This window comes from Solanum lycopersicum, chromosome 9 (assembly GCF_036512215.1).
Source record: "Solanum lycopersicum chromosome 9, SLM_r2.1".
NCBI classification, from domain to species: domain Eukaryota; kingdom Viridiplantae; phylum Streptophyta; class Magnoliopsida; order Solanales; family Solanaceae; genus Solanum; species Solanum lycopersicum.
Window position 1 is genome coordinate 31,484,682 of NC_090808.1, and position 15,192 is coordinate 31,499,873.

Here is a 15,192-nt window from a genome sequence, read left to right on the forward strand (position 1 = left end):
ATTCATCGCCTATAATCACAAGAAAGGGATTAGATGCTAAACGACACATAGTGTCAAAACTCTACAGACACGACAATGGAGTATCAAAAAAGAGAAGTTTTCTAATCATCACATAGCCTCTCGTCCATAATTGTGGTGTGCTTCACAACCTTGAGTAAGACACTAGGTAATGTGGTTTAGTGAGACATTGACCCTAAGGATATTTAACTTCATGCTCTTATACCAAGCTTGTCACACCTGGAGAGCATACCCTGGATGCGATCGGTGTCGTCGTCCTCTCAGAGAACTCAGACTAGCCTCTTAGCATTCGTCATAACATGTCATCAGTTAAAATTTGTGGAAAATTAAAAACTTTCACATTCTACTTGAAGTATACTTAGACTTCATACTTATCATTCATATACCATACGATATTCTAAGAAATAGTCGCACATATATAAACCATCTAAAGAGTGCAAATCTGGACTTAGCCAATACGTAGTCAATATGCCATATACGCCTTAATACAAAAGAATCTAAAGAAACATAATGGAAATAGTATATTCCTAATATCTAGTAAATTGTTCATAATCTGAAAATTAAATGATAGTGTCCCGATCATGAGGACCTACCAAGACTTGGATAAAGAGTTCCAAGCTTCTTCAAATCGACCTCCTTAACTTCAATGGTCGGAACCTACATTTGTAGTAATATAAAGTAATGGGGTTAGTAATCCACATATACTAAGTATGGGTATATGCACATAACATATAAGGACATGCATGAAAAATGATCATTTATCGTTTCATTATAAAACATGCTAAGTCATTTGAACGTCTTCAATGCACATACAATAGAACATATACAAGTTAAGGATTCCATCAACATAAAGCATACTTGTAAGCAAATTCATATTATCATAGAGTCATATTAACTTTTCATATTCAATAGATCACGTAACATAGCATACAAAATACTTACCAATTATCTCATCCCCAACCTTCAAGTGCAATGGTCATGTGAAGCCCCATAACCCCACACAACCAAGTAGATAAGATAGGAGACCATAGGTAAAGTTTTGCTTCATATAACTAGTAACATAATTAGTCATCACTTCATATATCAATATAACCTAATAACATATTCATCATAATGACCAACATCATATAAGTGTAACATCGTGTATCATAAACATATACCTTTCATGTTATCATATTACATAAGAATAATATCATAGGACTTCCATTAGAGTCAACTTGTGCAATGTCTAGGTAGAGTCTCATACCCCTACCTCTACTAAGTAGACTCATCAAGTCACCTCGTAAACGTTCATTTACTTGTATTTCATTTTACTTGAGGGAACATACTTCTTAAACGACATATACCATGTGAGATAAACATGGATTCCGATGTCATAAAACCTCACACTGAAAAAAAGGTGGTCTACCGGCCAAAGTAGAACCTAACATGACGTAGCTTTCTAGGTGGATCCACTAGCTAGTATCCTATGGTGGCAACATAGTCCAATAACTAGGAGATGTACTAGAGACCCATAGTTTCACATTACATGGCAGCCTCAATCTCATGAGATCTAGTTCGTCGGTGCTTAGTTAAGTCCCTATCTTGAAATAACCTTTAAGTTGTATTTTGTCATAAACTTATCATAGGTCATAAGATATTAACTCCTTGTATAAACATAATCATGAGCTCTTTGTGATTAGATGAGAATTTCCTTTCATCATAACCCATTGTATGTGACATGAACATAACATAGTCATCTTGTGTAAAGCATACAAGAGAATATCATTGCTTGCATTTTCGTATTCTTATCATGATATCACATTTAGCATGTTCATAGCCCAACATATTCACATAGCAACATCATACATACTTCCATAACATAGCATCATAAATTTATAGTCTAACATAAACATTGGAGAGTAATTACACTTAGAAGACTTACCTCTTGATTCCAATAACTTTATTCATCTTACAATATTCATAACCATAATTAGTGAAATACTCAATAGCATAATCAATAACAACTCATCAAATCATATACAAGATCAACGCATAATGTAGGGTAAGGAAAAACGGTCATTTAAGAATTCATTCTAGTCTAATTTTCCAATCCCTACGCTTACGTGTCATCAAGCAGGGGTATAACCCATTCGAAACCAATAACATTGATAATACACATGCTTCACACGAAAATAAATCCTCACAAGTCAAGAACTAAGAAAATACATGCATAATTAATCATAGAAAACAATTGTTTTTCATCAAAAATCATAAATCTAGAATTATGAAGAAAACCCATTTTGTAGAGTAAAAACCCTAGTATTTGAAGTTCTTGAAAATTTATCTTGAAAGGACCTTTTGGGGAGAGGAGTACCAAGAGTGAAAAACCCATACCTTATAGATGAAGAATCCACAAAAATTGGATGAAAATCTTGGTGTCTTCGTCTTCTTCCTTAAGCTCCTCTTGTTCTTCAATGGAGTTTGAAAAAGAATGTTTTCTTGAGAGAATGAGAGAAATTTTATTTGATCTGGTTTGGGACGTGTAAAAGTGGTCTAAAACTGATCTAAAAATCAATATATAGTTGTCCTGTATGTTACCCAAAATACCTTCCACTTAAATTGTTCTTTTTAATAAGTTCAATTACTAAAAATACGACTTAAACGATTCTGGGAAGTAGTTGCGCATCGCGGGGCCAAATCCCATCATATTTATTGAATTTTGAGTCAAGGCATTAAGGTGCGTGTAAGACTTGAGTCGCAAGGTTGCCTCTCAAATCTTGAGGCAGAACACCTCGTGTTCAGCTCACGTGGCGCACCACACCTCCACATCTTGCCTGCTCGTAGGCTGCCAGGCAGCCTTCCCATGCATGTTTGGGTCCTCCCCAAGGACCCTTTGGGTAGTCCTTGAGGTGTTGTTACTGGACGTTTGGAGCCTTTGTACCACATAATACCTAACCAAGGTCACTTTACAAGTTTTGGACTTTATTTGACACCTCAAAACATCCACCAAACTTAGGGACGTCAACTAGTTGATATTAGCTAGTTTCTGAACGTTAAGGTCTTTATTAGTCGTTTTGGATCTAACATTTTCCAAATGATATTATTACATTAATATAGGTCTCGAAACATCATTTTAAACATTTTTTGTTTGATTAATATCTATTCTAAGTCATGGCATTTCTGGAGTGTTATAGAAAGATAATTTGAATACCTTTCATTAGGTACCTTGTATCCCACCTAACTCATCCTGTAATGAAAGTTATGGTTGTTTGAAATAAACTTAAAACATTGAAGAGTTCAGGAACGACCTCAATGAATTCTTTCTAGATCTTTTTAGAACTCACGATGCTACTGTCACACCCGAAGCCTACACCCTAGACGTGGCCGACACCCAATGACCATTGATAGCCTTGAGCGAACCCTTGGCCTTACTTATTTAACTAAGCGGAAGACTAACTTAACTCAATTATGAAATAAGAACATTCTTAAAAAGAATACATAAAGTATAACAGTCTTGCCAAAATGACGCTTAAATCTCACAACATTATATCTTAAATAAAAGAGACTTAACTGAATTAACTGACTATCCGTCTATGAAGGATTTAACAATACTGTGATGAATGTTGGGGCAGACCCCATAACATTCTGAAATTTAAAGACTGAAAAGCATATAAAAGGATCCTCCATAATGCAAGGAGGCTCACCACTGACTCTGAGTGCTTCAACTGGATCAATGATGTACTGGGTGCTGATCCTGGTTACCTGCGTCTGCATCATAAGACGATGCAGACCAATGGCATCAGTACATTGAATGAACGAGTATGCGAGTTGAAATGATAAAACACACTTAAGTTTGTAAAGGAGTAAGTAAGAACACTTACCTTAGCTTAGGCCAACTCATGTGTAACTACTTATTTCATTAATGCAATTTAAAAGAAATGTGCAATATAAAGAAAACTATCTAAAACATGCTGAAACTCTATTGTATGCAATATACAATTAACTATGACATGTATATATAAAAAATACAAGTAAACTGATGTATATGAAAATACAATTAATCTCTGCGTATAAAAATACATTAACTTTTGTGGGAGATTCTCTTAACCGACAACCATCACCATGAGCCTAAGCGATGGTACAACATTTTACCTCAGGCGGCGAAGGACGATCCTATACCTTGCCATCAGTATAGGACCTGACCTAACTTAGTAGATCCATTATCTTAACTAACGTAATCATCTAAAAAGTATGACATGTTAACACCCATGATACCTACATGGTTTACATAGCGACTTGAGTTAATTTGAACTCTTATCCCCACATAGGTACTTAGTACTACTCCCAAAATAAACTTTAGCTCATACTTTTAAAATAACTTCCTTTCTTAGGATTGAGATAATTTTCTCAACACTTTAGCTTAAAAAAGTTCCTTAGTAATCAATGCTTCCCTTTCTTGTTCAAAACTCTTTTTGATAAATCTTTTTTACCTCTTAACTTAAATTAAAAAGGACATTTATAACTTTCTAGGGAATACTTATTTCCCTAATATTTTTTGAGAAAATGAACTCAACTCTTTGCTCTTTCCTTAACTTGAAACTTTTGATCTTAACCAACTCTTTAGGGAATACTTAGTTCCCTTATACTTCATTGAAGGAAAGACTTCAACTTTTACTCCTTTAATTCAAAACTTGAGCCTTAAAACAAAGTTAAAACGTTTAGAAAAGACTCTTGGAAGCTTTAAGATACTTTATTTTAACTTACTTCATAGCTTTAGACTTAACTTCTTAGCTCCCTTGACTTTGATCTTAACTCTCCTTGAATGAATTATGGATTCAAGGTTTTGATTTTATTTTATTTTATGATTTCTAGGTATTTAGAAATTATTTAAAGTAATTAGAGTCATTAGGAGATGTTAATGTTTCTTGGAAGGATTTAAAAGGACTAAACTATGAAAACTTGACGAAAAATGTCGATTTAGGCGTACTGGTGGTGCTCCGCGCCAGCCTTAGTTGACTGAGACCTGGTTCAAGCGCATTGGAGGAGCGCTGCGCCAGACTATGGTTGACTGAGGCCAATTTCTGTCGCATTGCAGGTACGCTACTCCTTCCCCTACCTAGGTACTCGTTTTTCATCTCCAAACTCTCCATAACTTCCTAGTTCTTTCACCAAACGATTGAGACTATTGGTAATATTGATAACTACTAAATTCAACTCAAAATAACTTGGAGAAACGACAATATAACCAACATTGGCAACCAACAATCCAATCAATAAGAAATCAAAACCTTCCTCGAGATCTTAACTTCTAACGTGAAATCAATTCATAAATTCACTCAATTTGTTGCAAATTGGTGTGTGGGTGAATTATCCCAACACGAAAGATCCCACATACCTGAATATGGATCTCCCCCGATGAATTTCACTAGGATCTCTTGGCATTCTTGGTGAAATCTTTCTCTTTCTCCCTTCTTCTTCTTCTTCTCTTCTCTCTTCTCCAAAAATCCTAAGCGTAAAAAGTCTTTTTTCTTATCTGAACTAAAACTTGGTTTTACCCCAATTAGACCCTTAAAATAAATTAGGAAATAGTAGGATGAAAAGACCATTTTATCCTTACTAAAATCCATAATGGACTTTCCTCAATCCAACAATCTAATTTCTGAAAGGCATATCTCCCTCATACAACATGGAAAATAAGCAAACTCGGCGCCTTGGAAATATCTTCCCAAGGGATTTCCATCCATATAAAGAATATCCCCTAACTCCTCTTGATCTAGAAGTTATAGCCATTTGAAAATGACCAAAACTCACTTTTTAAACTTAGGAAAGTTTCCAGAATTTTCCTATTCTTTTAAAAAAAATAACTATTCCTGGTTTCTTGGTTTAATCCTAGATATTTCGGATTACGAGATGCTACAATATATCCCCCTTTGGAGTATTCATCCTCGAATAGGAACTTTTTCGCTAACCTAAGGGTAGTAACATCATTTAAATACTCAACAACAAAAGCAAGTAATAACATGCTAACACAGTCTTATAAAGTGCTAAGAAGAGAATTTAGTACCTTGATATGTGTCCTATCCTAATTCAAAGTAATGCGGATATATCTTCGTCATATCCTCCTCATCTTCCCAAGTCACTTTTTCAACGAATTGGTTCCTCTAAAGGACCTTGATGATGCGATTTCCTTAGTTCTAAACTTGCAAATTTGAGATCTAAAATATGGACTGGATCTCTTTTTAGGATAAGTTATCCTTAATCCTAACATCCTCAGTTGGTACAATAAATGAAGGATCACCCAAGCACTTCTTCAACATAGAAATATGGAATACCGGATGAACCGCTGCTAACTCTTGGGGTAGCTCCAACACATAAGCTACATTGCCAACTCTTTTGGAGATTTTGTAGGGACCAATATACTGGGGAATAAGTTTCCCATTCTTACCAAACCTCATAACACCCTTCATGGGTGAAACTTTCCGGTACACCCAATTATTCAACTCAAACTCTAACGGCCTTAACCTAACATCTATGTAGGACTTTTGGCAACTCTGTGTCGTTTCCAGTCTCTCTTAAATTACTTTTATGTCTCCATATCTTGATGAACTAGATATGGTCCTATCAACCCTGCTTCACCAACTTTGAACCACCCAATAGGAGATCTACATCTTCTCTGATAAAGGGTTTCATATGGAGCCATTTGGATGATCGAATGGTAGCTGTTGTTGTAAGCGCACTAAATGAGAGGTATTTGATCATCCCAATTCCCTTTGAAATCAATCACACAAGATCTCAACATGTCTTCCAAAGTTTGGATAGTACGCTCTGCTTGTCCATCCATTTTGAGGATGAATACTAGTGCTTAAGTTCACCTTTGAACGCAAACCCTTCTAGAAAGACTTCCAGAACTGTGCAGTAAATTGTGCACCTCTATCTTAAATAATGGAAACTGGAACTCTATGGAGTCTTACCACTTTTTGAAGGTACAACTTAGCATAATCCTTGGCTGTATAGGTAGTCTTTACCAGCAAAAAATGGACTGATTTTGTCATTCTATCGACAATTATCCAAATAGAATCATGTTGCCTGCGAGCTCTTGGCAGGCCTGTGATGATGTCCATATTAATCATCTTTCACTTCCATTCCGGAAGTTCTATAGTTTGAGCCAACTCTCCAGGCCTTTGGTGTTCTACTTTAACTTGTTGGCAATTCGAGCACTTGGCAACAAACTCAACAATGTATTTCTTCATGCCTTCCCACCAATATACCTCTCTCAAATTGTCATACATCTTGGTGGAACCCGATTGAATAGAATATCTGGAGCTATGAGCCTCCTCTAGAATCCTTTCTTGGAGTATATCGAGCCTAGGTACACACAACCTACCTTGATACTTCAACACACCATCTCCCCCTAGTTCAAAAGCTAATACTCTTTGCATATGAACATTTGATTTCAAGTCCAGAAAAATGGGATCTTGGTCTTGCTTTTCTTTTACCTCAGACACTAGTGAATATTCAGCCCTATTAGTCACCACTAAAGTCTGACTCCTACGCCTGCAAATCTGCACACATCTTTAGCTAACTCCCTCTTTTCTTCTTCAATATGGGTGGTATCCCCATGGATAACCTTCTTAAGGCATCAACAACCACATTAGCCTTACTTGGGTGGTAAAGAATACTCATGTAATAATCCTTGAATAATTCAAACCACCTCCTATGTTTGAGATTTAGCTCCTTCTGAGTGAACACATATTGAGGCTCATGTGATCAGTGAATATGTACACATGAACATCATATAAGTAGTGATGCCATATCTTTAAGGCCAAAACTACAGCAGCAAATTCTAAGTCATGAGTTGGATAATTCTTCTCATGAACCTTCAATTATCTTGAGGCATAAGCTATAACCTTTCCATTATGCATTAACACACAGCTCAAACAAACTTTGGGTGCATCACAATACACCACAAAACCTTGAGTACCCTCTGGTAAGGACAAAACTGGAGTGGTGGTCAATCTCTTTTTCAACTCTTGAAATCTTTTCTCGCAAGCTTTAGCAGACCAAAACTTGACTGTCTTTTGAGTTAGCTTGCTTAATGGAGACGAGATAAATTAAAACCCTTCAACAAATCTCCTATAATAGTCAGCTAACACATGAAAAGCCTTATATCTGTTGGAGATATGGGTCTAGGCCAACTCTGAACTGCTTCTATCTTTTGGATATCAACTCTAATCCCATCACCGAAAACAATGTGGTCCAAGAATGTCACAGACTTAAGACAAAACTCACACTTTGAGAACTTGGCATATAACTCCTTATCTTTCGAAGTCTGCAAAACAATTCTGAGGTGACTAACATGATCTACTTCATTCCTTGAATAAACTAGTATGTCATCAATGAAAACGATGTCAAACAGGTCTTGATAAGGTTTGAAGACTATTTAATAAGATCCATGAATGTTGTTGGTGCATTTTTCAAACTAAAGGACATGATGAAAAACTCATAATGCCCATACCTGGGTCTAAAAGTTATCTTTGGGATGTCACATACCATAACTTTAATTGATCGTAGCCTGATTTGAGATCAATTTTCAAGAAGCAAGAACCTACCTGAAGCTGGTTGAAAAGATCATTTATCCTCAGAAGAGGATATTTATTCTTGATGTTCTCCTTATTCAACTGATGGTAATCTATACACATCCTAAGGGAACCATATTTCTTTCTCACAAAAAGACTGGAGCGCCGCAAGGTGAGACACTAAGTCAAATAAATCCTTTGTCTAACAAATCTTTCAATTGTTCTTTCATCTCTTTTAATTGTAATGGTGTCACTCTATATGGCGGAATAGAGATAGGACGAGTATCTGAAATGATATCAATGCAAAGTCTATCTCAGTCTCAGGAGGGATTCCGGGTAGATCATCAGAAAAAACTTCTAGAAACTCTTTTACTATACGAACTGACTGAAGGGAAAGTACCTTAACACTTGAGTCATTAACTGGAACTAAGTGATAGATTTTCATTGAAACTAACTTCCTCGCCTTAAGGTACGAAATAAAACAACCCCTAGGCATGACTGAACTACTACTCCACTCTATGACTGGCTCATTTGGAGTACGAAACTTGACCACTCAAATTCTACAATCTATTCGTCCATAACAAGCATGGAGCCAGTCCATACCTAGAATGAAATCAAAATCCACCATGTCTAACGCTTCTATATTAGCCATGGTGTTCTTGTGATTGATAGAAATAGGACAATCAAGATAGACTTTTTCCGCTAGAATAAACTCCCTAACAGGTGTAGAAACACAGAAAGGTTCATAAAGTTTTTCTAGGAGAATCTCAAACTGATTTGCCACATGAGGAGTTTCAAAAGATAAACTTGCTCCTGGACTAACAAATCTTAAACATCAAAAGTAAAGACTTTGATCATACCCGTGACAACATTTGGAGATTTTTCTTGCTCTTGGCGGCTAGTTATTGCATAAAGACGGTTTGCCCCTCCGCCAGTACCAAAAGTGGATCCTCTAGGTGCAGCCCTGTCTGGGGGCACAACTGATAAAAATTGAACTCTATTGCCTGGATTTCCACCACCTTGCCTATTCTTAGGGAACTCTCTCATGCAGTGACCCTTTTGACCAAACTAAAAGCAACATGTCTTCCCATCACGAGATTTACCATGGGGTGGGTTCTACCACACCTACCACATGCACAAGCCCAACTACCTCTTTGTGCCACACTACCTTGGGACTTGGCTTGTCTAGCCTTGATGTTCTACAAATTTTGTCCATTACGCTCTCCTCTAATTCTAGGCGCAGGTGCACTAGAAGATGATGGTGCATTCCCCATTGGTTTTTGAAATTGTAGTCGACTTAACCCAACATTTTTTTATTAGACTCATTCGTTGTCACTCCCCGAGCTACCCTAGAGACACGGACACGGGACCTGAACGAAAAGTAATCCCAAGCTTACCCTACTAGCAAGATCATGAGCATACTAAAGATAATAAATTAAAGTTGAAGCTAAATCATAATTATAATGAAAAGATAGGGAATACCCATATACTATAACTGAGATATCTGAAACTGGTGATTTTAATATAAAGAAAATATTAACTCAATAATAAGCTAAAACTAACTATGTCTGATATAGCCTCTAACTGACTAGAAATGTTGGTACGAGACCAGCCAAGTCTAGCAAAATTGAAACTAAAGGACTAAAATACAGAAACTAAACTCATTACTATTATCCTCGAAGAATGAGGACTCGCCAATGATTCTGCTGAACTGGAGATCGAGAATTGATCTAAATGTGATCTGAATACTAAGAATCTGAACCTATATCACGAGAAGATGTAGCACACGTATCCATCAGTATTTGAAAGGTATTGAGCATGTAGGATAGAGTAAAGTTGAAATAAAACATAAGTGAACAAGCAAAAGCAAGTATAATATTCTGAACATGATATACTGAATTCTGAGCTAACTGGATGCGATGACCAAATTTATAACACGCTAAGACTGAATACTAACTAAATTGTAAATATAGTCAAAGTACTAGAGTCTGACTGAACTACGGGAGCTACTAATAACCGATAATAAAACCACATGAGCTAAATGTGGAGTCCAATGTACACGTCCCATCAAGAGGACCCAATATACCCTGCTAGATGTAAAAAGGCATGCTCACGTGATCACTAAATTGATGCCCACAGAGGGAACTTACAACCTACTTGGCTGGTAATTCTAAGACTATCTGGGTAAGCTGAACTCTAGTCCAACTCGTTATTATGCTACTCCCAAGGAATTAAGTAGTTAATTGGTTATGACTGAGTTTCTGTAAATATTGTATAGCTCAAAATGAACATGAAAAATGAGAACGCAACAATTAATATGATAATGATGCATTAATAACTGAGGCATGTATAAAATATTTAACCTAGCATGTGTAATTCAAGAACTAAAGAAATACACAGCTATGGTTCTCAAATTCATGCGATAAATGAGTAATAACATGGTAATTCTATTTGAAATATATAACTAACTAATTCATGGTAATTTGTTGAAATTCTAGAAATCCTAGGTCTAATCAAGATAAGGGAATCATGAATTTGAATAAAAACTAGGGACCCAATAGGTGAAAGGAACCCACTAGTGAAATCCCACATACCTTGTTGTGAAATCCACAACGAAGTCTTTAGATTTCGGAGCTGGAACTGATGGAACCTTGTTGCATTCTTGAACAAGGGTTTTTGACCTTTTTCTCCTCTCTTGCTTCTAATTTTCTGTTTTTTTTATTAATGATTTTGACTTGGTTAAGTTCTAATTATTTTTGTAGGCTTAAAATGACTAAAACCTCATTATTTATGGTCTAAACTACGTATCTTAGGGGTTAAACGAACAAAAAGAACAAAAGACCCCTGACTTAAAAGATGTCAGAGTCACTAACAGAGTCGAATGATGGACTCTATGTCGACAAATGTTCCATATTGGTCCACCATCATTTGTGACTGAGAGTTGAAAGTCAGCTAGCGAATTGACAGAGTTGACTAATGGACCATAAGTCGATTGATGGTCCGTACTAGTCGACCGTCGTTCGCGACTGTGAATGGAAAGTAAGCTGATTAATTGATGAAGTTGATTGAAGGTCTGTACTGGTAGACCATCATTTGCGATTGAGAACTGGAAGTAAGTTGATCAATCGACGGAGTCGACTAACGTTCTGTGGTGGTCAACCGTTGTTTGTGACATAGAAAAGAGAGTCAGTTGTCCCCGCAACAGAGTCGACTGATGGTCCGTAAGTCGACTAACGGTCCATAGTTGGCTTCGTTGCTGGCACTTGCAACTTCTAAAAAATTGTATATTTTGGTACCATATTGGATATAGGGTGTTACATTCCCAGTCTTTGCTTTCTTGTTTTGGTGCTCCTTTCTGTGCCTCGGCTTCTCATTCTCTACTTGCTGCACATAGTTCATTAATCTTGAAATGTACATATCCCCAATCAACATTGCGGTCGTACCTTTTGTACTTGAAGCACGACCAAGGCCAGCAACAAACAAGCTCATTCAGCTCCTCATATACTTAACCATCTCCGGAGCATAGCGAGACAGTTGGGTGAACTTTCACCCATACTTATGAACACTCAAGGAGTCATGTTTCAATGTACGGAACTCCCGTACCTTTTGTTCCTTTAATTCTCGAGGGAAAAATTGCTCAATAAGGCTTCTTCAAAGCAATCCCAACTTGGATGTGGTGCATTCTCATCTTTGTTCCCTTTTCATAGATCGAACCAAGTCCTAACCACATTCTTAGTTGATATACGTCTAGTTCAAACCTTTCAATATCCACCACATGCATCACCTGAAACACATTCTTCAACTCTTCCACAAAGTTTTTCAGATCCTCACTTGTGCTTAAACCAAAAAAACTTGGGGGATTCATCCTGAAGAATTCCTGAATCTCGAAGTGTGAGCCCCTTCTTGTCGAGCTCCTCTTTGTTGTACGACTTGGTTGGTTACAGGTTTACTCAACATCCGGATAACCTCATGGAATTCAGCGTTCGTGACTTCTCCTTGAGGTTGCATATTCCGTGCATTAGGTACCTCTATATCTTCGACATTCCTTCTGGCTGGACGACCTCTTGCTACTCTTTGTGGAGGCATGTTAATCTAAAACATGCGTAAGCACAAATTAGAGGGAAAATTTTTAGAGATAAACTCTAACGCACCAAAAAGGAATATGAAAGAAGTGAAGAATTCCTCGATGTTGTAGTCTCTTAATCATAGAAGTGGCGCGCTTCACACTGATGACCGAGACTCTACAGACACGGCTTCATAGAATCCCTAGGAATCTTGAACTCTGTGCTCTAAAACCAAGTTTGCCACACCCGGAGCCTACACCCTGGACGTGGTCGGTACCCAATGACCATTGTTGGCCTTGAGCGAACCCTTGTCCTAGCTTACTTAACTCAGCGGAAGACTAACTTAACTCAATTATGAATAAAAACATTCTTAAAAGGAAGAATTTAAACAAAATAGTCTGGCCAAAATGGCACTTAAATCTCAAAACGTTATATGTGAAATAAAAGAGACTCAACTGAGTTAAATGACTATCCGTTTATGAAGCCTTTAACAATATTGTGATGAATGTTGGGACAGACCCCACACCATTCTGAAATTTAAAGACTGAAAAGCATATAAAAGGATCCTCAGAATGCAAGAAGGCTCACCACTAACTCTGAGTGCACAAACTAGATCAACAATGCGCTGGGTGCTAATCCTGGTTACATGCGTCTGCATCATACGACGATACAGGCCAACTAGAATCAATACATTGAATGTACGAATATGAGAGTTGGGCTAAAACACACTTAAGCTTGAAAAGGAGTAAGGACGAACACTTACCTTGGCTCAACTCAACTCATGAATAACTACTCATTCCATTATAATGCAATTTAAAAGATATGTGCAATATAAAGGAAATTGTCTTACACATGTTAAAACTCTAATTGTATGCAATATAAAATTAATTATGACATGTATATAAAAAAAATACAAGTAAACTGATGTATATGAAAATACAATGAGCCTTTGTGCATAAAAATACATTAACTTTTGTGGAATATTTTCTTAACCGAGAAAAGTCATTATGATCCTAAGGAATAGTACAACGTTTTACCTCAGGCTGTCAAGGACCATCCTATACCTTGCCATCGGTATAGGAACTTACTTATCTTAGTGGATCCACTAGCTTAAATTACGTGATCATCTAAAAAATATGACTCGTTAACACCCATGATGGCTACATGGTTTACATGGGGACTTGAGTTAATATGAACTCTTATCCCCTCATCGGTGCTCAATACTACTCTCAGAATATACTTTAGCTCATACTTTTAGAATAACCTCCTTTCTTTTGGTTGAGATGATTTGCTCAACACTTTAGCTTTACAAAGCTCCTTTGGAATCAATGTTATCCTTTCTTGTTCAAAACTCTTTTGGGAAATCTTTGTTTCCTCTTAACTTAAATGGAAAAGGAACATTTATAACTTTCTAGGGAATACTTAGTTCTCTTATATCTTTTGAAAAAATGAACTCAACTCTTTACTCTTTGCTTAACTTGAATCTTTTGATCTTTATCAACTCTTTAGGGATACTTAGTTAATTTATACTTCTTTGATGGAAAGACTTCAATTTTTACTCTTTCTTTATTTTGATACATGAGCCTTAAAAAAAGTTAAAACGTTTAGATAAGACTCTTGGAAGCTTTAAGAAACTTTACTTTAACTTACTTCATAGCTTTAGATTTAACTTCTTAACTCTCTTGACTCCATATTAACTTTCCTTGAATGGATTATGGATTCAAGATTTCGATTTGGATTTTTTTTAATGATTTATAGGTATTTAGAAATCATTTGAAGTAATTATAGTCATTGGAAGATGTTAATGTACCTTGCAAGGACTCAAAAGGACTAAACTACGAAAACTGGACGAAAAATGCCGAGTTGGGCATACCGGTGGCGCGCCGCGCCAGCCTCAATTGACTGAGGCATGGTTATGGCGCAATCGTGGCGCGCCACGCTAGGCCTTGGTTGAATGAGACCAATTTCTGGCGCACTACAGGCGCGCCGCACTTGCCTTTACCCAAGTACGTCTGACGAATTTTTCAACTTGATTTTCATCTCTAAACCTTCCTAGTTCTTTCACCAAACAATTGGGACTACTGGTACTATCAATAACTACTGAATTCAACTCAAAATAACTCAAAGAAATAAGAATCTAACCAACAATGACTGCCAACAATCCAATCAACAAGAAATCAAAACCATCCTTCAAGAACTTAACTTTTAACATGAAATCAATTCATAAATTTGCTGAATTGTAACAAATTGGTGTATGGGTGAATTAGACCAAGACGATAGATACCACATACCTAAATAGGGATCAACCCCCGACGAATTCTACTAGAATCTCTTGGCGTTCTTGGCGAAATCTTTCTCTTTCTCCCTTCTTCTTCTTCTCTTCTCTTTTCTCTCAAACCCTAAGCATAAAAGTCTTTTTTTCTAATCTAAACTAAAACTTGGTTTTACTCCAATTAGACCCTAAAATAAATTAGGAAATAGTATAAAACAAATTAGGAAATAGTAGGGTGAAAAGACCATTTTACCCTTACTAAAATCCGGAATGGACTTTC

General features: G+C 36.6%; 1 protein-coding gene across 6 annotated transcripts in view; it reads right to left on the reverse strand.

Annotated features, from left to right (window-relative positions):
* Nucleotides 1-3,466: 3,466 nt before the first annotated feature.
* Nucleotides 3,467-15,192, reverse strand: part of LOC101262851 (uncharacterized) — a 44,308-nt gene continuing 32,582 nt past the window's right edge. For 3 of the 6 annotated variants that reach the window (XM_026032734.2, XM_026032736.2, XM_069288737.1), the window contains one exon: nt 3,467-3,768. In XM_026032734.2, coding sequence (XP_025888519.1) covers nt 3,592-3,768 — 177 coding nt within the window. In that variant the 3' untranslated portion in view covers nt 3,467-3,591. Of the gene's footprint in view, nt 3,769-13,228; nt 13,293-15,192 lie in introns of all 6 variants that reach the window. The other 3 variants (XM_026032735.2, XM_010327939.4, XR_003248065.2) reach the window with 3 other exon arrangements.